We start from the raw sequence: 23,313 nt of genomic DNA on the forward strand, positions 1-23,313 counted from the left end.
TCAGAGCCTTACAAACGGCTTACGTTGTGGTAATGTATTTGCTAACAAGAGGCTAAGAGTACCTGTTTCAATCATTACAAGTGGTACCAAGTGACTTACCTCATGGTATTGTAATTGCTAACAGGAGGCTAAGAGTACCAGTTTCAAAGCCTTCCAAGTGGCTTACCTCACGGTACTGTATTTTGCTAACAAAGAGGCTAAGAGTACCTGTTTCAAAGTCTTATGGACAGGTAACCAAGATAAGGATCACAAAAAAACACTTGAGAAAAATTTACTTTTAATGCATTTTTTAAGTATATTCTTACAAAACAAATCAACCTTTCCTGCACACTTAGATTGGTTTATAATCAAGCTTAGATTCCAATTTCTTGTTGTCAGCAACTTTCCTTACTGCTTTCATAAAATCTTCTTGAATGACATATTCTCTTTCAGCTCGAATGGCAAACAAGCCTGCTTCAGTGCATACGTTACGCAAGTCCGCTCCATTGAAACTGTCAGATAGTTTTACAACGGCTTCATAATCTAAAGATCAAAACACAATTTAATCATATTAAAACACTTTTAAATACTGAAGATTTATGATAGGTATATTAATAAATAAGTAATTGGAAATATATTATGTACAGTAATAAAAACTATAGAAATAGAATTGGTAGCATAAAGAACATTACAATATGTATTTAAAAAAACGACAAGAGTTAATTTGTATGTCTTATAAACATCTGAAATAACAAATTAATGTAATTTGAAATGATAAATTTATTGTTTTTGTTCTATAGTACTGAATGCATGAAAACTGAAAGAAAGATATGATTAGTATTGAATTAATAATAACTTTTCTAAGAAAGTTTCTGAAATAGACAAAAAAGTCTCAACAAAATTAGACCTGAAGAATTTTATTTAATGGTAAGGTGAATAAGGATTCAAATAATAGATATGTAATCAATCTCTCTTGGAAAACCCCAATGATGCAAATCAATAATTTTATTGTCAGAATACAATTGTTACATTGCATGACAAGGTCAAGGTAAATAATGTTACATACGTTGTAATGGCCTAAACATTTTAACATGTAGTGTAGCCTAGATAGACATGGTTACACAAAGCTATAGAAAACAATTGCTTTCATTTAGATTATTAGAAAATTTAAAGGATAAAAACAATAATAAATAACAGTTAACATTTAAAACAACATATCTACAGGGTGGGCAATACTAAAATGGAGCCTATAGCAAAAATATCAGTTTAAGGGGAGCGGGTCGTTCCTATCCCGCGCATGTTAAATTTACAAACTTTAGGTACATGTATTGTCAAAACTAAGTAAGTTACAACCTTCAAATTTTTTGTAGGCAAAGAGTACTCATTTATAAACATCTCTTGCAACTTTAGTAAAAAAAAATCTTTAAAAAAAATTTTTTTAGGAATTTTTTAAATATTGTGTGTAAAAAAATTATTTTTTTATACCAAAAAAATTTTTTTTTCTCATTTGTTTTTTTAAGATAGAATGATAAAAGATGCAACACCATTTGGAATTGCACTGTTCTATATGCATACCAAATTTCAATTCTCTAGCATTTATAGTTTTTTGAGATACATGTACCTTTATATGAAAAAAAACCAAGTTTCCGGGAAATGTCCGGTAAAGGCAAAAATGACTGCTAAACTAACCTTTTGCTGCTAAAACATCCCAGCTCCGTACTCAGGGTCATCTGGGTCTTCATTTTCCTCTTCTAATGCAAGTTTTCTTTTCCTCCTAGCAACTCTAGCCTCCTTGGTCATGTCTTAAAGCAGATTTTTCTGCCTTTTTCAATCGTATTGTATCAAAATTTCGCAATGCGGCAACAGACTTCTCGCTCAGTTTGATTCCTAGCTTGTTATACACATCCAATTTGCTGGTGAATCCATTATTAAAAGTTAAAACTGCATCATATATGCCAAGTTTTAGAGTGTTTAGCCTTACAAAAACATTTTTAGGCACCTTAGACCAGACGGCATTGTTGAAACTTTCGTTCTGGTTTTGAGTCTTTTGGTCAAGGCATTTTTTTTGAAGATCCGGATTGGCTAAATCTCTATAAATTTGTTTGATCTGTACCATCACTTCATATGGCAAATTGTGTGACTTATGGCTAAAAGTCTGATGTAGGGCTTCGGCTTTATTATAACCGCACCACGACTCCGGCCCCTTTGGACATAGGCCATGTTGCGGAGTGTCATCATTCGATATTTTGTGGAAATAAGTTGCCCACACATTTTTAACCATTTGTTGAAGATCTGATCCACCTCTTTTTATAGCTAGGCCATAATATTCTTGCAGCTTGTCTATGTCATTATTTGTTAGCCTATTCTTGCCCCCCTATTGCTCTATTATCTTTTAGTTTTGTTTTTACCAACCGTTTCTTCAATTCCCTTAGTCTGCTTCCCATTCTCTTCTTGACATGATTGACGCATTCCAGTTTTCTTACTTCTACTTTTATCTCCATATGGCTTATCGTCAACCACCTTTTTAAAACCATTGCTGTCACCATCTCCTAAGTATCGTACATACCGTACATTTTCGATCTCTGGACTTTCGGAAAACATCTAGGGCACCCGCAACTTCCATGCCGCCACTTGACCCTTCGTAGTTTTTGGAACATATATGATCAGGTACTATTTTTTTTTTATTTTCATGTACAGTGCAGATTTGACAGTATTTGGACATTATGGAAACATCCAACACCTTGCCAGTATCTAATGATGTTACGCTGACAACCCCATTCAGTGACTTGTGTCCCCTCCTTTGCCAAGACCCATCTAAACAAACCGTCAAATCTCTTTTTGACGTTTCTTCACACTCATTTACAGACACAGCTTCCTCAATTTCCTGCTTCATACTTTCACTAGCACAATTTTCAACAGCCTGATATATTATGTTACTACACAGGTCCTATTTTTTGAGGTGGTAAAGGTAAGTCTTAAATATGAACACAGAATGTTACCTGCACTGATACCTTTTTCCGATCGTTCTCATGCCGTAAATAAATTTAAAGTTTACCTCATATTTTCCATTCTCATTTTTTTAGAGTTTGTAAAAATTAGTTGATTCCAAACAAACACAACATTTCAGTTCAATATTCACAGCCAATCCAAATATTTTCTTATCCGTAGTACAAAGTTCTATGCAGTCTTCGCTATCGCAGAATTTACATTTTACAAATTTTTTTAATTGCTCACTAAATAAACTAAGATCCAAAATAACACACTACCCATTCCAGTTCCTTCATAATTGTCATATTTATCAAAGGACAGTTTTTTAGAAGCAGAGCTAATGTTTGCATTAGTAGTAGGCCTAGGGCTAGGGCTAGCAGAATCTGTTTGGGTAGGCCTAGATTTAGAGTCCAACTTACGGTATTTGTTTCCTCTAAAACTCACGTTTAGATTTAGTTTTGTAACTAACCTTTGCTCTTGGCATGGTTATAAGAAGTTGTAAAACACTTCAAGAAACAATACACACTCCTAATCTACCACTAACTATGAATAAAGTGCAACACTTTTAGTAAAACACAATTATCCGACACAAACACATATAACATAACCTCCTAAGCATATCAAAACAAATAAAGCAATATTCTTTCTGTCATCTGTATTCCCAGTTGTCAGTACCAGGTTGACCAACAGAGCAAAGCCATAACATACTTATAACTAACACACCATGATATATATGATTGTGTCAGCCAACATCTTACGAACTGCTGCAAAAAACTAGTGAACATCTTTTGTTTGTGAATTTTTTTTGGTAATTTATAAATTTATTTGAGCATTAATACTTACATATTTTTAAAATACACACTTTAAACTATTAAAAAATGCAATAAAAAATTTTTCTAATTTTTTTTAATTTTCATCGACCTGCTCCCCTTAACTTTTTTTGTGGTACAAAACAATTGATAGATACTGTAATTCATATCCAGAATTTACAGCAGTTGAAAAATTATTTGAAGAACAAGGTGATCAGTTTCTTTGCATGTAAGGCCAGTCTTTTGCTCATTTGTTAAGTAAACTTTCTTCTACAAGGCATAACTTGACAGAGAAGGAAAGGCTATGTCGACCTTAGGAAAAAACATTTAAAATCTTATCAAAGTATAAAGGCAATGGTACTGTTGTACTTGATGCCATAGCACATAAAGAAAACATTACAGAACTTTTAAGTACTGATAAATATACAGTTTTAAATAAAGACCCATCCAATTCCTTTGAACATAAAGTAGCCAACAAATTCTAAGGAAACAAAGAGTATTTCTGAAGTAAATTAAGATCTAAACAGATTCTGGCTGGTTTATAACTTCGAGTTGAACATACAGAGGGTACAGCAAAAGCTGATGTATCACTTAAATCTGGACAAACTCAGGTATGATATATCACTAACCACAAAGGTTTCATAAAAGGTTTGATGGGTAGGTTAATAATTTTTAACTACATTTTAGAGTTTAAATTTTAGTTGCAGATGAAACCAAAAGACATTTAAACTTTAGGCAAAGAAAATGAGAAACACGAAAAAGTAGCAAACAGGAAAGTAAAATACTGTACATCATTGTTAGTCTGAAGAACATTGTATGTATTTGGATGAAGCTAAAATAATGCATAAAAAAACTCCTTCCTTAAAAAGGAAATTAATTGAGGCTTCATTTCATTAAAGTAGTGGATCACACATTAGTCCTAGTTAGGCTACTTTGGTTGCCAATTCTAAAAATTTAACCGGAAAAGAAACTTAAAGAATGAAACACAATAGAGATTTCTAATTAACCGATGAGTACGGTTTTAGGAAGTTCATCTAGAACCATCTAGAACAAACCAATAAAAAAGGCCCTATTTTTCCTTTATTTGGCACCATCTTATTTCAGTTGTGACGATCAGCATTTACAATTGGTCACTGCTAAGTTGTTAGTGGTTGGTTGTGACCCGTATTCCCTAGTCCAGTCCCTAGAAGTAATAGCTGAGGTAAAAAATAAAACCTTTTGGTAGGAAAGTTCAAACACTCTTGCAAGAACAATGTTGCTGGGTTTATATCTCTTTGCTGATAAAGTTACAAGGATTTAATTTATGTAAGCTTGTTATCAACTGATGCTGTATTAGAATAATAAACATCTATTTTGACACAATTAACATACTTACTTTGTACTGTTTTAAATATAGAAGTTTAAATGATTGTATTTGTTCTATTAAAACACATGTTTTAGAAATAATCTGCTTGGAATTGGCTAATATTTATTGTAATTTCTGACTTATGTGTGTCACAACGCTCTGGTATAATTTGTTTATTTGAACCTAGATTGAAAGTTATGAGTTAGGTCAGTTATCCACCTGAGGCAAAGATCACATTGCAGATCTCGAAACATGGTATTGTATCACTGAAGATAGCAGTGTCTGAAACAATTATGTTACCTTCCCAAATTATGTTGACTGGTCCTGATTGCTAAGCATGTATGTTCTCTGGCTATAACCCTGTGATGAAACGCACATTATAAAAAAATAACTGTATAGTTAGGCATAGTAGATTTGTTAATTTTGTAATAAAGGGTTTCCTATATTTGTTCTTTCATGTAAATTATTCATTGATTAAGGATTATGAACGACAAATTGATGGATTTTATACAGTTTTTAATCTTATTATGGATTTTAACTAACCAATACTGTATATATTTTTATAAATTTATTTATTCTTCATAAATTCAGTTCTTTTGTTTCTTTTTTGCCTTTCTTAACATCTAGTTTTGTAGTAAGAGCACAACTTTTTTATAGAATCAGCCACGAAACGGATTCATCTGGTTTTGGCTCTATTCATATTGTAATATGTGATTGATTACAAAGAAATAAGAATTCTGATTTTTTTTCTTTCTTTCTTACAGTCTCTGTATATTTTAATGTGGATGGAATTAGATTGAGCTAAATACAGAAGTTTCAAAGATAAGAAAGTCTATATACATTTATTCACACTCTAGATAATAACATTTAAGATTAATGTGATCTTGATTCCAAAGTACATATCACTGTTTTAGTATTAGTCTAGTAATTTCACTTAACTTGTGTTACATGATATTATACTTTTTTAAACAAATATATAACTTACCAATATCGCCATGCTTCGCTATGGGGCCAGCGTGGATTTTCAAAATCTCTAAGCGAGCTTGCTCATTAGGCAGAGGTATTTCTATTTTACGATCCAAACGGCCTGGACGTAGCAGGGCAGGATCTAAGGTATCAGGCCGATTTGTTGCCATTATCATTTTTACCTAAACATTCCGAAAGTTGGAAATAAGAGTTAGTTACTCCATTACATTGAAAATATTAAACATTATCAGACCATTATACATTGAACTATTATTTTTAAATTATAAAATTGAAAAACTCTTCCGTTTTTAAAATGAATTCGAAGACTTCCCATTGAACATTTTTACCCTGAATTCTATATGAGAATATTTCCAACACTAAGTAAGGGTAGAAGAAGTACCCTTCTAAGTAATGTATATATTGGGATTATTGTACAGACTTATAATGATATAATATAACAATTAGTAAATACAGAGTCAAAAATGAACTTCCTTCTAAGGATCATTCTATATTAAATAGTAACGAATTTATTACAGGACATTCCCTCTCACTCTGCATATCATACACTAGTGACATCTCACCATACATGAAAGGATAAGAAGAAAATGTAAATAACGAAAACCTCAGTTTAGAATATACTTGTAAAATCAGCTACCTGTTTACAACAAAAGAAAATCTATTCTATAAAAGTTCCAACACACCATGAAATTGAAATAATAATGGTACTTTATCTTGTCCAAACAATTCCAAAATGTTTTTGTTGTGCAGCTTTTCAATTTATCTATGTTTAAAGACAAGTGTTCCATTAGGTATTAAATAACGAGTTATCAAAGGTTAAAAATCACGGAAAAACACTTAACAGACATAAAAATGTTAACAACATGTTTAGAAGGTATGGTACCGCCACTTTTCTGTGGCTATTAAAAAATTAATTTATAGAGATAATATAACTCATATTACATTTAATGCATGCTCACCTGACCAAGAGAGTCAAAACCGTCCATCTGATTCAAAAGCTCCATAAGCGTTCGTTGGATTTCTCGGTCTGCAGAAGTACCTTCTGAAAATCTACGCCCACCTAAGAAATAAGTCAATTGCTTTTAAAATTAGAAATCGATTGGGATGAAAAAGCATGTATTATTCCAAATTTATGAGGGGTATCCAGAAAGTAGATTACATTTTGATATTTTAAAAAAGTAGAAGAAAAAAATTGTACTAGCCTAAATACATTTGAAAGTGACACTTAAATACTATTTTTCAACATAGTCACCATACAAATTTAAGGCCATCATAGCAGTGAGCTAATTTTGAAATACCATCGTTATAAAATTCTACTGCCTGAATTGAATTCGATACAAATTCTGTGTAACAATTCCGTGTAACATAATCCTTGAAATTTAAGGAAAACTAAGTGAGAGTTCTTTTATTGTGAATCTGCGGTTAACATTAGAGACAATTTCATTGGTCACAATGCTTGGCCGTCCACTTCGTTTATCATTATGCACATTAATTCTGCAATTTTTAAATCTAATGTACACTGACGCACTCCACCTTCACAGTAATCACATTGTTCCCATAAACTTCACAGAGTTGGCGATAAATCTCAACTCGTTTCTTGTGCTTAGCCAACAAAAACCACACTTCACAACTTGAAGGATTTCAATAGCATCACACATTTAAAACTACTATTGTAAAACAACAAGGAGTGACAGTAACCTCTCCCTAGCAAGGCTGGATAGATATTAAACAGAGAAACCTTCTGACATCAAAATGGCCGCAATAGTCCCATAATCTAGCAGCTACAGAGCGAAACATAATCTTTTTACTGACTGTTATAACATGTGATCAATTTTCAAAAGTTGTATATTTTTCATATGTTGTTTTTGTTCTTTTTTAAAGCATTGAATTTTTTGTTGAAATTGTCTGATAAATTTCCCTTTCTTAATCTGTTCATTCTTAATTAATTGGAGAATCATCACAGCAATCATTTAATTTAATTAAAGATAAAAATTTCCACTAATTGCCATGGCCCTCTAGGTGATAGCATAATATGCAAAATTTCAAGTCCAAACTCATTCCGTTCCTGAATTATCCTTAAGGAAGTAAGTCTTCACTAACGCTTAGCCAAATGCCATGGAAAGTATGAACACTGTTATAGAACTCATTGTTGCCTATATAGAAATAAGACTTCATGCAAAGTTGCAAACCTCAACTAGTTTTCCAGCTATTATGTGGATAGACAGAGAGAGAGAAGTGAAATTTTGCTATCGCCTCCAAGTGATAGGTTTTGTTAACGAATTGAATTGAAAATCTCTTTATTCATTAAATGTACATTTTGTATACATTGAATAGCATCATAAAAATTACTTAACTAATATACTTATAAACTAAGAAGTTGTAATGTGATAAAATGCCCTAATCCTATAGTCAATCTAATCACAAATGCCACAATAATTTGTAGCCTTAGCCGTAACACACATTATTTGTTTAAAATATAGAAAAAGTTAACAATATTATCAATAATTAAAAAGAAACATTTTTAAACTGTTCAAACTACAGGACTAGAAATGTTTTGACACATTACCGATGGCATCAATTTCATCCATGAAGATGATGCAGGGCTGGTGGTCCCGAGCGTAGTTGAACATTTCTCGTATGAGACGTGCGCTCTCTCCGATATACTTGTCTACTATGGCACTGGACACAACCTGTAAATAAAACAGAATAAATAGCCCTTTGAAAAAATAAACAATACCAAACAATTGTTCCTTAATTAGTTTAAGAGAAACAAAAACCAAAAGTGTTTTAACTTTGTTTAAAGAAATTTACCAGTATTCATTTTGATTGCAAAAGAAGATATGTAATATTTGTTCCGAGTTTGACATTATTTAAAATATACATGTAGTAATAATTCGGCTTTCATTTGTAGCTGTAGGAAATAGATTTGTACCATTATTGTTTTACAAACCTAAAATGTTATAGAAATATATTAAGTATTTGTTGGAAATTATATTATAATGCTTATTTTTTTCAATCCTTTCCAACTTTTATTTTTTTGTGTTCCATTTGTTTTTTTCTACAACAAATGTCTGTTTATTTAAATAACAAACATTTTTCCGTGACTTAATTTAGATATTGGGTTAAATTTGTTTACGTAGTGAGTAAATACAATATTAAACACTTTAGCTATAAATGGCACAGTCGCTGATCACATCGAAATTATAATTATCTTCCACGTAACCTGTGTTGGTGAATGTGGTGTCATTATTTCTTAAGTTACAGTTTGTGAGGTTAACATCTTAGCTAATGAACGGAGCAGGCTACAGTATTATATTAAATATAACCTGTAACCTGTGTCAGTGAGTGGATTAAACATAATTTTTAAACAAACTTTTTGATAAACTATGTACCTTTTGGGCTTTCAGTTACTCATTTAAAAAAAACATCATCTGTACTAAAGGTAGATTATAGCTATTACATTTAACCCTTCGCACGTCACTAGTAAATTCATTAACTTTCCTCTAACGCCAAGACAATTAAAAAATTATGTTACTTCAATTTCAAAACTAATTGTTATTATAACTAAATTATGAAAGTCAAAGCAAAAAAAGTATAAAACAGGGCATTTTACTTAGAACTAACATATTTATTGATACAAATAAAAAAGAACTATTTACAAATTGTTTATTTCAAATAAATTGTAATTTCATTGTAAAATGTAATCAAACCAAAAATTTTAATTACATTTTACTATAAACCATGATAAATAATTAAAACTAATCACAACACTACCACACAATGAAGAATATTCAGATACGTAGTAGACGTGCACGCTCGTGGCAACGGAGAAAGCAGTAACACATGCCACGGATATGTTTAGTTATGGCTCTGCAGGAGATGCAGAACTGACGAGCAGGTGGTCGGAGACAAAGGGCGCTCCCCTCTCCCTGTGAAGGTCATTTATAAATACTTCCTTGGCAATCACGATAAGTACCAGGCATTTCGAAAGCCTTTTGTGAACTAAAAAACTCTGCAAGAGACATAATCCATAATATCAGATATAACTGTATTTGACGTTTTTATCAAAGTCTACCATTCTAATATATCCGTCTACGGCATGGGAAGGGTTAAAAACAAGACAAAATACATTTTTAGAAAATTCTCCTTGATTTTTATCATAGAATTTTTTCTGCCTCATCTAAAAAAATTGTCAACATACCTTAAGAAAGTTGGCGTCTAGCTGACTGGCCACAGCTCGAGCTAGCAAAGTCTTCCCAGTGCCAGGAGGTCCGTACAGCAAGCAACCTTTAGGTGGTGTGATGCCAACACGTTGGAACAACTCAGGGTTCAGCAGAGGCAATTCTATGACCTACCACAACAACATCGTTACTGACTACAATACCATTTAACTCTCTGGTCTTAAGGTGATGTTTCTACTGAACAGCACAGGGTCCTTTGTTTGAAATTTGTTTTAGACAATGGAAGGATTGTGAAGGAAAAAGGATTTTTCTGGACATTTGCCATTGTTCAGTAATACAATATAATCCGTAACACTCCGTTTCGAGATCTGCAATCTGATCTCTTAGTAATACAATACAATCCGTAACACTCCGTTTCGAGATCTGCGATCTGATCTCTTCTTCAGGTAAATGACTAGTACAGAGTGTCCCAGAAATCTGTTTTTTTGAGAGTTCAGAGACACCCTGTATTTGTGATTTTTCTCATACACTAAGATATATATGACTTCTGAGATTTATAGGGTTAATAAGTTATACAAACAAAGAATAAACCAACTGGCTCAGCCTCAATCATGTATATACACACAATACATAAGTGTACAAATACACAGATTATAAGAAAAGTGCATGAATCCAAAATATTAATTTCAGTTTATTACAACAATACCTGAACAATTACATAATCCTTTTGAAAATCAGTTACCAAAATACTGCTATAATGGATTTGATTTAGAAAAAGACAAAGGTGTTTGCCAGCAGTGCCTCCTCAGTCAGGAGGAAATTGTACGATATCATGTCAGAATACAGAATACCCTAGTAATCTAAAGTTCAAATTTCTGGAATGCTGGTGCATTTCTGACTTTGATTCCAAAAACTTAACACGACATTTTACTGGTCTAGGTAACTGAAGCAAAATAAGGATCAAAAACACGTAATTCACACTTACTGCCTTCATTCTACTAAAATATCTTATTTCAGTTAATTTAAATTTTGGTGAAACTAACCATTTGATTACTGCAAATATCCGTAAAACCCTTTCTTATCAGACATATAATCTACACAACTTATTAGACCCACACATAATATAAACTACACAAACTGCTGAATTGGACTGATTTCTGGTTCCATACGGATTAAATCTTTAAAAAAAAGTGATAATTCGCTCACCTCTCTCAGCTCACGGATCTGCTCGCTGAGGCCTCCGATAGCTGAGTACGTGACGTCACCTGGGTCCTCGTGTGACATGTTGTATACGAGAGGGTCTACCTCACGAGGCAAGTGGCGCATGATGGTGAGGGTTGTCATGTCCAGAGCTACTCTTGTGCCGGATTTCAGCTTGGCTTTGTCCAACTGACGACGACAACCAACAACGTAGCGAGGTCCATTTGTGGCTTTTACGATGACTGGAATAATAAATATTCTATTACAACATGGACTACTCATTTTTTGCTACATATGCAGTCTATATGCCAGTTTGTTTTCAAGATATAGTATGGACAAACAGACAGTAATAAAATTAGTCTAGCCCTTAGTCATAGGCTTTGCTAATGCTTAACCAAAAAATGAATGGGTATTTTTTTATTACTATGGAACAGTTTTAATACTACAGTTAGGTTTCTCATTAGATAAACTCAAAATCTTTGGCATTACAATTTAAACTATGTAACAAATAGCCTATATGGGCTATAAAGTTCTCCTTTAAAACTAGAAATGTAATATATTTGAATCTAAAGATTTTTATTTTCACAGGTTCTTATGACAACTGTGAAACACTGTTATGAAGAATGCACTGGCAATCTGGTAGAAGCCCAAGGCCTGGTAGTTGATAACCTGTTGGAAATAACAAATTGTTCTGCTTTTCCTAAAAACTAAGATGTATCAATTGATGAAGGTTAGGTATTAAATACGATAACTCAACTGATAAATTAATCATGGTACTTATTAACATGATTTTGTCTTTTAACATAAGTAAAACCACACTTACTTTCTGAACGTATTGTATTTCTTTGGTAAAAAAAATAAAACTTACCTAACATTACCTGTCTCACATGTGTATTAACCTATTCCTATCTTTATTTCAATCTACTCAACCCATATTTTAACGTGTTTACCACTGTTTTAAACTGTTATATACAGGAAAACATATTGGTCTTTAGAAAAAAAGAAAAAAAATGTATTTAACTTAAATACCTGACTCGAGTACAAACCCTAAGCTACCAAAGCCTAGGGCAAACCGAGTACTGTTTAACTTACATTTAAGATTATTATTTAACTGGCAGTTATCTGCAGCTTCACACACAATTTCATAGTTGCACATGTAGGAGCACTTTGAGGTTTGAGCGAATTATATTTCTGACACCAATGTTGAGTTATAAAATATATCATGCCAACAAGAGCATATTTATGGGAATTGTAATTAACTTTGATTTAAGTATATATATATATATATATATATATATATATATATATATATATATATATATATATATATTCATGATCGGGGAAACAAGGCAAAATTGACTATTTAAAAAAAAATACTTAAACCAAATTATGAATGAAATGAAATGAAATACTAAAATGAAACATGCTTTTATTTAAGAGGCAGAGTTAGGGCTATTTAGCCCTCTCTACCACTCATCCTCACACCTCACATAATATACATGTATATATTATATAACTGCATAAAAATATATGCATATAATTATATTTTATTTTATACTAGCGGGCCCGGCGCGCTTTGCTGCGCATTTCAATAATTTTTTGCAAAAGTTGCCCGCGGCTTCGCACGCAATTTCCCGTTGAAAACAGTACACTATATTCACTTATTCTTTTTCTATCACATTCTAAACATTGCTGAGATAATTGATAGTCGTTCCATCGTGAGCCTCTTGGGCGTATTATGAAGGTATGTACCATATTCCTGCCTCTATCTAGCTGTTACCCACGGCTTCGCACGCAAATCTTAAGAACCGAAGTCCTTATATTACTTAGTAAATTTTTTTTTTTACTATAATAAATTTTAGATTAAATTTGTTATATCTCCGATGCCACGATTGAGCTTGCTTTGTTGTCTCGATCGAGAGAATATGTACACACGGAGTTTTGAGAACCATACTTCTGTCAAAAAAAACAACTAAGGTTGATTTTATAACATTCTTTATATTTGTAGCCAACGTAAGATAGTAATTATGATATCTGCATTACTCTTCTGATCAAGCATGAGCATGGTTTATATTAAATAAATATTGCAGTTAAAGGTGAATTTTTACGTCAAATTTGAATTGTATTATCTGGATAGTAAAGTCTATGTTTAACAGTGATTGCAAAAACAGTTTAAACAAAATTTGTCGTTTCTCTTAAGCTTACTCTATGCTTTAAAACTATAAGTGTAATATATGTTTACAAAGAACAGCTGATTAAAAATTTGAAAAGACGTTAACATATGTTTGCTGCAATGCATTTCTTATGGGTATTTCTGTAACCAGTGGGGCGGAATCCTGAATCGGGAAAGGGATGGGCATAGCTTATAAACCTTCTCCGTGGAAAAATACATATACGTACAAATTTTCATCATGATCGGTCCAATAGTTCACGATTCCATAAAGGACAAACATACAAACATTCATTTTTATATATATAGATATGCATAAAACTGATAAATGGCAAGAGCCTTATTTAATTTCAATAAACATTGAATCACAAAAAGTAGTTGCTCCGCTGGAAGTCGAACCCGGATCTCTGACTTGTCGGGTGAATGAATGTGCTACCATTACACCACAGAGCGATTACTTTTTCCGATTCAATTAATTTGTATTTGCTTATTTAAACGCATATGTGACAGATACGGCTAAATAAAAATTAATTTTAAAAGTATGCTTCAAACAATAATTTTAGTACTTTGATACTTACACTTTTCTTCAGTCAGCTGTTTCAGCACCTCCCCAACAATCTTAATAAAAAAAGACAACTCAATTAATCAAAGTTTTACTTTCATAAATAAAAACGTAATTTTAGTTTATTCAATTCATATATCACATACATGACACATGAGAATAATTGAGTACAAAGTTTCTTTAATAAGGTAATATTTTTTTAATTTCTAATTTAGTTTTATTTTTTTAATACTATCAACTCACCTGACCAACACTCTGAAGGGCTTTCAAATCATTTTCTGATTTATCATACTGTTTTGTTAAATCCCGAAGTTGTTCTCTCACTGAAAAACATCAGTAAAATCTTACTCAAGTTAATATATAAAAAACATTTTTTATACCTTAACTCTGAATCTATCTGTACAAATTCCTAGGATTTTTCTGCTAAGGTGATTCCATATAACTTTTATGCTGCCTCTGCAGGAGTTTGAAAAACACAATAGTTGGTACTGTAACATTGATTCGCTAAAACAGTGTTAAACATAAAAATATTACAATTTTGCTTGTTTTTGGGTTAGCAGGCGATTAATCCAATAAACCATTAAAATAAGCTCTGTATCTAAATACTTATTATTTGGGTAGCCTACGTACCATATACACAATGTATGATATAAACAATAAGAGTTGTTGAACAGTTAACAGCAAAGGAGATATATTCTGTAAAAAAAGGTCAAGAATAAATCATTTATTCAAAATGTATTTGCCTCTTAGTTACGCTATTTTACCTGAAAGTAGTCTCACGAAGAAGCATTTGGAATATCACAGTTGCAATTTTGGAACTCTGGAGTTAATAAAATACCTGCTTGATCATAACTATTCAGATTATAAAATGTATATTTCAGAATATGATTGGTAGAGTATGATACATGGACCCGGTTAATAATCAACGATACTTAATATTAATAAATCAAACACAAGTCTATCAACATACGAGGCACGTTCAGCAAGTAAGTGTACTGGTACTCTCACAGCTGTAGGGAATACTTTTTCGACATGTTAGCCACTTAGTCTGACCCCTCCCCTTCAAAATGAGACCAATCCGAGGTTAGTGTGTTAAAAACTCTTGGCGCAGTAGTATCTCCCGCCAAGTGCGAAATTCACACCGTTATTTGCTACCTCGTTATGAAGGGAAAAAGGTCCAGTTGAAATTTATAATGAGGTGAAAACTGTTTATGGTAATGGAGCTATGAATCGTACGAGTGTGTACAAGTGGTGTCACGAGTTTAAAAATGGCTTTCGATTGTGACTGACAAACTTGTGGGAAAAACGAGATTGAAGTCCGTGACGACCGTAGATTGATGTTAGATGAACTTTCTGCGATGTTTCCGCAAATCTCCAGATCCCTGATACACGAAACATCACAGAAAGTCTCGAATATTAGAAATTGTTTGCGAGGTGGGTCCCAAAACAGCTCACAGAATAGCACAAGTTGAATGGAGTACAGAGCTCCAAAGAGTTTTTGAACGCTATGAACTCGAAGGCGATTATTTTCTCTACTCTATTACTGGACACGTAACTAAGAGACAGTCTCAGCAATGGCGTCACCCTCCGCCAAGAAATTCAAAACCAAAATTTCAGCCAAAAAAAATCATTGCATCTGTGTTTTGGGACCTTAAAGCTATAATTTATCAATCGATATTCGATTGAATATCTGCCTCACGAGTAAACCATCAACGTGGCAAGATACTGTGAGATGCTAAAAAAATTGAAAAGGGTGATTCAGAATAAAAGGAGGGGCATGGTGATGAAGGGAGTCTGCCTGCTGCACGACAATACCAAACCTCACACGGCCAACGCCACGAAGCAACTCCTCGACTCTTTTTGGATAGGACGTTTTGAACTACCCCCCCGTATTCTCCTGACCTGGCCTCTTCAGATTTCCATCTCTTCATTTCCCTGAAGGTGCACATGAGTGGAAACAAGTTTTCAATGGACAAGGCAAGGAGGTGAAGGGGGAAATGGAGAAGTGTGCGAAAGAGCTGTTGGAAGACTTCTTCGAGGTAGGCATAAAAAAATTGATCCTGCGGCTCCAGTTGCATCGAGAGGGATGGTAACTATATTGAAAAATAACTTACATATGTACAAGTGTAACCAAGTACATTTTTTTTAACCCTACATTGAGTACACTTACTTTCTGGATGTGCCTCGTATCTACAGTCGTCATATTTGAAATTAAAATAGTTAATACAATACACCTAGTGACAATCTCATAAATAATAAAAGAGCTGTAATGAACAAACAAAAAATTAGAACTGGAAATAGGAAAAACTCATAACATAATAATGAAATGATACCGATATAATAAACATTTATAACAGAAAATACGAATTACTTGTTTTCTCCTGGGTAACAACGATTAATTGATTTTAAAAAGTTGTTAAAAGCATCCTTACTTGAATACTGTACTTCTCTTCTGTACATAGTCACATAGATTATCTGAAAGCAGGTCGGCTGATATGCCACTTTTTAAAAGACAATACGAGTAGTTTATGAAAAAGTGTTGAAAGGGAAATTATAAGATTAAAGGTCGAGGTGGCAAATCACGAATTTGACGTTATCATCGTATTATGCTCATCCGCCTAAACAAAAAATATATATGGTTTTAGGGGGTGCAAATGACAAATAACATGATTTTAGAGGGTATATACATAAATAGTAAAGTTCTTAATGTTCTGTTTGTGTGCTGTGTCTGGATATCTGTAAATATTATCTGCGGGTGGGACTGATAGCGTATCTGTTATCTGAGCGTTCTGGGGCAGAAGTCAGAAATAACATGTACTGTAGGTTGGATCGAGTGAGTGCGTGACGATCATGGATCAACCATCCACTAGTTCGACCAATCGTAGTGAATTGGTATGTCGGAGTGTTTTGTCGGGCATGTTAAGAGGTTACGCTTCGACTGAAACGAGATTATTTAGTTTCTGTACATTCTGTGGAATACACTAATGGTAAGTGTTCTCTATTAATGTCCATTTATATACGTATTCATATTAGGGGTATTCATGATTTATTAACTTTTTACACGGTACATAATTGCCTTTCCATTACAATTCAATTTATATTTATGATCGGCCCTTTAGAATTTGATTTTAGTGATACGTACTATCTCGAGGGATGTTTTTCTTTCGTTGACATCAGCGCGGGGCACGGCGGAAACCCGCGCTGATGGCCGGAGGCACTCAACTCAACTCGATAACAACTAATTAATTTGTAGCTTGAAATTTAAGAAAAACCTTGTTCATTTGGATCAAAATTCGGCTCATTTAAGTATTATTTTTCATTTACGTTTACAAAGATGGTGCCGCATCCGATGACGTCATCACGAGGTTGAATCACGGTCACAAAAGGTCACGTGATGCCCGATGTGGATATAGAACATGGAAATATTGCTCCGTGCTTGAACAGTTGTTCCATTTTTTATGTTCTAGAACTTCGTTATTTCTCATTTCCACCCCGTCAAACCTTATATTGTTTTGTTCTGTAGGACGATTCCAATAAGTTAATAATGCGAAACTCGTATTTTGCCAGCCGTTAATGTGACAATTCCCGTTTAAAGTTGATACAAGTTAGTTATTGTTCAAAAATCAGTATTTGTTCATTATAACAATAGTTATAATTAGGTAGGCTAATATTGTTTGTCAATATCAATATAAAAAACGTCCGCTTATCATACACAAGGATAGGGCAGTGCACAGTGATATACAAGTCAATTTATAAACATATCAAGTAATATTTATTGATAGAATACCAAGCCTAGGATACCACTTATTCCAAACCCAATAGACATCCTCTAATAATCCTACAAATGTAAATTAATAAGCAGGGCTAAGCAAATCTATTGAGGCAATTTTTTTTAATCAAGCAGTCTTTATTACTACCTGTATTTTAAGTGTAAACTTACTTTCTTTCAATCTACTCTCGACTTCTTTATGTTCTAATAGTTTCTTTCTATACTCTTGTAACACCTTTTCACGAACCGAATCAGTTGTTGCCGTCATAGTTACTGTGAATATGTACTAACAGTAAATACTTAATTATAACTTATCCCTACGAATTAACTAAATTATATTAATTCCCGAACAGTGCAATACAAATAAGGTTATTTATTCCAAGTCAATTAGACTAGACAGTAGACACTAGACAGTCAGTATTCAGTACTCAGTTCCATACACACAATCCACAGACCACCTAACATAAAGACGAACTGCTGCAAGTCATGATAATTTCATTGCAATTATTTTCTTATCTCTTTGGTTTTGGGCTAAAAATTAAGCCTCCATATATACTGTCCTTATTTACACTCTCTATTCTATATAAATTTAAAGCAGAAAATTTATTTATAATGATTTAGTTGCCGATCTTGCAGTATTAGTTTTTGAACGAAGGGATAAATTTATAAACACATAGTATGTTTTTATTATTAGTTTACCAATTATATACATGTTTGTTGTTGACGTAATATTCTAGTTCATTTGCTGAATTCTACCGTGGATAGTTTCTGACATATAATAAACTATTAAAGTTAAACAGTTAAAGTCAACATATTTGTATTATGTTAAATAAAAGTTAAATGTGATTATGTAGTAGCTAGTAATTCAGTGATATTTAATGATTCATTAATTTGACTCTTTAAACATTATTAAACGTTAGTCTAATTTTAATTTTATTCTCTTTCTTTCATAGCATAAAATAGTTACACCATATCGTTCTATTTTAATGGTATGCGTATTGTTTCTCGCTGCAGACATTGTTCAATATTTTAGTCAAATCATTTATCCATCTCAATTTGAATTTGTTATTTAATGCCTCATCACTTCTCTAACATTCCATTTAAGGTGTGCTATATATTTTGGGGTGGAAACTATGTTTTAATATATTATATTATAAACATATTTTATGTTAAATTGATAGATTTACTGAAAACAGAAATTCTAAAGAAAGGTGATCATTCCGATAGTTACAGGAATTTAAAGTAGACGATGCAGGCCTACTTTTTTGAAATAAATTAATAACAACTAGTATTACTTTAGTATTTAGTTAGTAAAAACTTGTAATATTATGACATTAGAGGTTTGCATTGTACCTGCAAGTGGTTTCAGTTATTTCAAACCAAGTCTCAGTACAATACAATATAGAGTCCTTTCACTAAGTATGGATCCCTCCCATCTTTTGGCTAGTTTTGTTCCTAGCGTGCGTAAATAATGTAATAGTTTTAATTATATCAGTTGAAAATAATACAATAAAATGTAATAATCAGGTAATACTTTACTGCAATTCTCACAATTTGGATATATAATATTTAAAGGTACTTTGGGATTATACCGACCACACCCAGACATGAATCGTTATTTAACATTTTGCTTCTACTGATTACTAGATTAGCGTAGAAGACTATTTCGTCAGTATAAAACAGGAATTGTCTTATCGCAAACCCCTCCCCATCCTCAGACAGAGGTCAAAGTCGAGCGTCTAGTAGATAACGTGATTGCAGAGCCTCGCCGCCCGTTCAGCTGGTGCATCGCTTTGTTGTACTTTCGTGTTTTACCTCTACATTTCTCCAAACACAAAAATTTAACAAAAACAAACATTTACCAAACTAAACTCTTTATTAAAAAAACACTCAAAACTTGTTTTTATTCTTGATCACATTCCGCCACCCAAAATGCGAGTGCCTCCGGCCATCAGCGCGGGCTTCGACAGCACCTTCGGTGCTGCCCCGCGCTGATGTCGACGAAAGAAAAACATCCCTCGAGATAGTACCTATCAGTAAAATATCAAATTCTAGAGGGGCTAATCAGAAATATAAATTGAATTGAAATGGAAAGGCAATTATGTACCGTGCAAATCACGTGATGCCGCGCGGCCTGCCGTAATCAGGATTCTCGAGAAAGATAAGATAACAGCGACAACAATACCGATCACAATACCTGGAAATGCTTGTAAGTTTGTAATTTTGTAATTGAAGAGTTGTTTTTTCGTTCTATCATGTTTGTTTCTATAAATTTCTATTTTTGTGTTCTTCATACTGGTGTGGTCGGTATAATCCCAAAGTACCTATTTAAATTCGTATTCTACAATGTACTAATGAATACTTAAATAGTAATGTTTTTTAAACATAATCGTTTTTAATGTGGATTCAAATTTTTATAAAGAACATTTATTTCAATTCGGAAACGACATGACTATTTTCTTATATATCAAAATCATAAGCTCAAGTTAATGCTTTAGAAGAAATTATTGTACTCCAAACTTTAAAAACATAATCGGTTTACGTGATCATTCAAAGACAAAATGAAATGACTTTTGTGTTTGTATTAGGAATAACCTGATGAGGAGTATACTGTTTTTTTTCTTATAGTACACAAGAACAAACGACAAACTTGTCGATCTGTACTTTTTTTTATTTTAACGAACGTTTGTTCTCGCACAGCCGTTTTGCGCTCACATTAGTTTTTGTGAAATTTGATATAGATGTTTGAGACAGCCACCATTTATAAGATATTAATTCATTTATTGTTATCATTTTTATTTTTATTGATTTTATATTTTTTTAAGTTAAGAATATATTAAGATAAATATTATTCCTCAATTTTTATACCAACACTATAACTTACATTGTTTTGAAGATGTGAATTTTCAAGAAAACCACAAATGTACAAGCAGATGGGAAACATTTTAGAATGTGTATTTACAGAAATATTTTTTATATCTTGTTCGTAGGAACAATATCCTATATTTTGACATCTTACCTTAGTAACACCCATCCATTAGAATTGTCCAAAAATAAATTTAAATCGAATTTTGGATGGATAATCCAAATGATGGTATCACAAATGGGCGTGACGAATATTTTTGAACGATTGGGGTAGAGTGGTATTTGGGTAATTAAACATAGTTTTTAAGACATTCTAATGACCAATAGTGTGCATTGCACCAGCTTTTGTGGGAGAGTAGAAGGCAGAGTTGTGTGCTAAAACTCAAATTTATTAACTCTCAGCTTATTCAGCGCCTACAAGCTGTCACTGCCCTTAATCTGGAGTCCACGTATATCTGAGGAGATTCGATAAGATAGAAACAGTTGAGTACTGTTAGCAATACGGCTTAGTACTTACGATGCTATTTCATTATTATTGAACACACTATCATCACCAGGATACTGATATTTGGAGAGAACGATGGTTGAACAACCAATTCAACCAGTCGGCAACGAAGACGTTATAAATTAACACCACCAACATTACCAATAGTACTTCGCTCTTGAACATCTAACAATGTCAATGCCATTGAATAAATGGTTCTGCTATGGTAGTAGCTACATCTCTGAGGATAACTAGCAATGAATTGTCTTGAACGAGCGGTTCAGAAGAAAAAAAGAGTTACAAATATCTTCTTCTATTATGGCTCACACATGAAGTTTAGTGTACCATGGGTACCTGCACAATATGCAACCGCTGAAGTAATGCTCGCTGTGTTGCGGGAGTACATTTAGAACGCCTTTGTCACCGACTGGCTGAATTGGTTATCCAACTATCGTTGGCCTCAAATTTCAGTTCCCTGGTGATAGAAGTGCATTCAATGATATGAAATACCATAGCAAGTAGCAAGTATTATTGCTAACAGTACTCCAATGTTACGATCTTATTGGATCTCTCCAGATAGACATAGACTTCAGATTACAGGAGTCAAGTCTATGACAGTTTCAAATTCCAGACGTTGAACAAGCGGAGAGTGCACTGGAGTATTAGTATATAAAACACATTATAATTAATTATACTGATCGTTTATTATTTTTAGTTAACTTCTGTATGCATTTGATATATGATTTTATGTCATGTTTTTATTTGATAGTCAAAATCGTTAATCTGTCTTTTCCCACAATTGTTTAAATGTTTGTTTCAGTTTAGTCTTGTTATTGCCCCAACAGCTCCTTTAAAATTTTGTAAAGCTTGGTCATGGAAATTCAATTTAAAGTCTCGCTTTAACATTTTTTTATTACTAACTACTTATGACTTTTAAGGACGTAAAAATGTTCGGAGAGAGTATTGTGCTGTTACAATATACTAATAGAGTTAATAAGTTAGAATAATCAATAAATTCGGAATCATTTGATGTACTGGAACCCATAAGAACCTGCGTTCCCAGATCAACAGGAAACCCATATGTGATTACTATGGTTTTACATATTATGTAGTACTTGATAGTACTAAATAATACTATAGTTACTGAACTTGACTGCTTTTGTTTGATAACTTTGCCAGTGCTTTATAGTATACTAATAATAAAGGATATAAAATAATAGTCGTTAAACCATTATAACAAAAACAAAAGAAATATGTCACAAAATTTAAAGTATTGATGAGACAAATCTACAAATTTTAGTAACTTTTATAACTTACTGCTTTTACACCTACTGTCAACTTCTTTGTATTCTATTAACTTCTTCCTGTAATCTTGTAACACCTTTTCTCTGACAGAATTTACAATTATTTCTGTCATTGTTATTTTTAGACTATGACATGTCTAAATTGACAAGTAACTTATGTCAACAACGACAAGCAATAATTTTCAAAACTCTAATAATATAGCTAATAGTATTATTATTTTCACTTCAGTCAGCTGAAAAACACGAATTAAATTATAATATCGATAATTAATCTGAAGTCTGCATTACATCCTATTCGACTATTGTATCTTTGGCCGTGGAGTATTTCACACAATCAATATAATGACATGTGGGGCTTAGAGTAGGCTAAAATACCGTACTGAAAATAAAAAGTTCTCTTTCTATTTGCAATATTGAAATTATTGATGAGTGAACCTAGTGAACGAATCAATCCATCGGGTAGCAACACATTTTATGTCTGATACTCAAAGAATAAACATATAAAACTATAACAATATACTCAATTTCTTAATATGAACATTAGGTCCTCTTATTACGAAATACTCTGAATCATACTACAATACAGTGTGTTTGTGGGATCGCCTGACGATGAAACCTGTGGTTTGGAAAGCCTCATTGAAAAAATGAAACAGTATTGGAACAGTATTTTTTT

At 32.7% G+C, this 23,313-nt stretch overlaps 1 protein-coding gene across 2 annotated transcripts; it reads right to left on the minus strand.

Moving 5' to 3' along the window:
* Positions 1-255: 255 nt before the first annotated feature.
* LOC124364783 (26S proteasome regulatory subunit 10B) lies at positions 256-22,780 on the minus strand. Of its 2 annotated transcripts, none has more exons than XM_046820527.1 (9): positions 22,654-22,780; positions 14,462-14,541; positions 14,235-14,274; positions 11,493-11,728; positions 10,307-10,456; positions 8,672-8,795; positions 7,065-7,165; positions 6,107-6,269; positions 256-522 (listed from the first exon to the last, which is right to left on the minus strand). In XM_046820527.1, the coding sequence occupies exons 1-9, from the start codon at positions 22,751-22,753 to the stop codon at positions 332-334; spliced, it is 1,185 nt and encodes a 394-aa protein (XP_046676483.1). In that variant the 5' UTR covers positions 22,754-22,780; the 3' UTR covers positions 256-331. The 2 variants fall into 2 exon arrangements, with proteins under 2 accessions (XP_046676483.1, XP_046676484.1); XM_046820528.1 differs by lacking the exon at positions 22,654-22,780 and adding an exon at positions 18,159-18,455.
* Between the last annotated feature and the right edge of the window lie 533 nt (positions 22,781-23,313).

Source organism: Homalodisca vitripennis, chromosome 6 (genome assembly GCF_021130785.1).
Source record: "Homalodisca vitripennis isolate AUS2020 chromosome 6, UT_GWSS_2.1, whole genome shotgun sequence".
Classification (NCBI taxonomy): Eukaryota; Metazoa; Arthropoda; class Insecta; order Hemiptera; family Cicadellidae; genus Homalodisca; species Homalodisca vitripennis.

Coding starts and splice junctions, on each gene's coding strand:
- LOC124364783 (XM_046820527.1), bottom strand. CDS start 22,753: ATGACAGAAATAATTGTAAATTCTGTCAGAGAAAAGGTGTTACAAGAT. Junction 10,457..11,492: donor AGATCCGTGAGCTGAGAGAG/GTGAGCGAATTA, acceptor TTGTTGTGGTAG/GTCATAGAATTGCCTCTGCT. Junction 523..6,106: donor AGCGAAGCATGGCGATATTG/GTAAGTTATATA, acceptor TTTGATCTTTAG/ATTATGAAGCCGTTGTAAAA.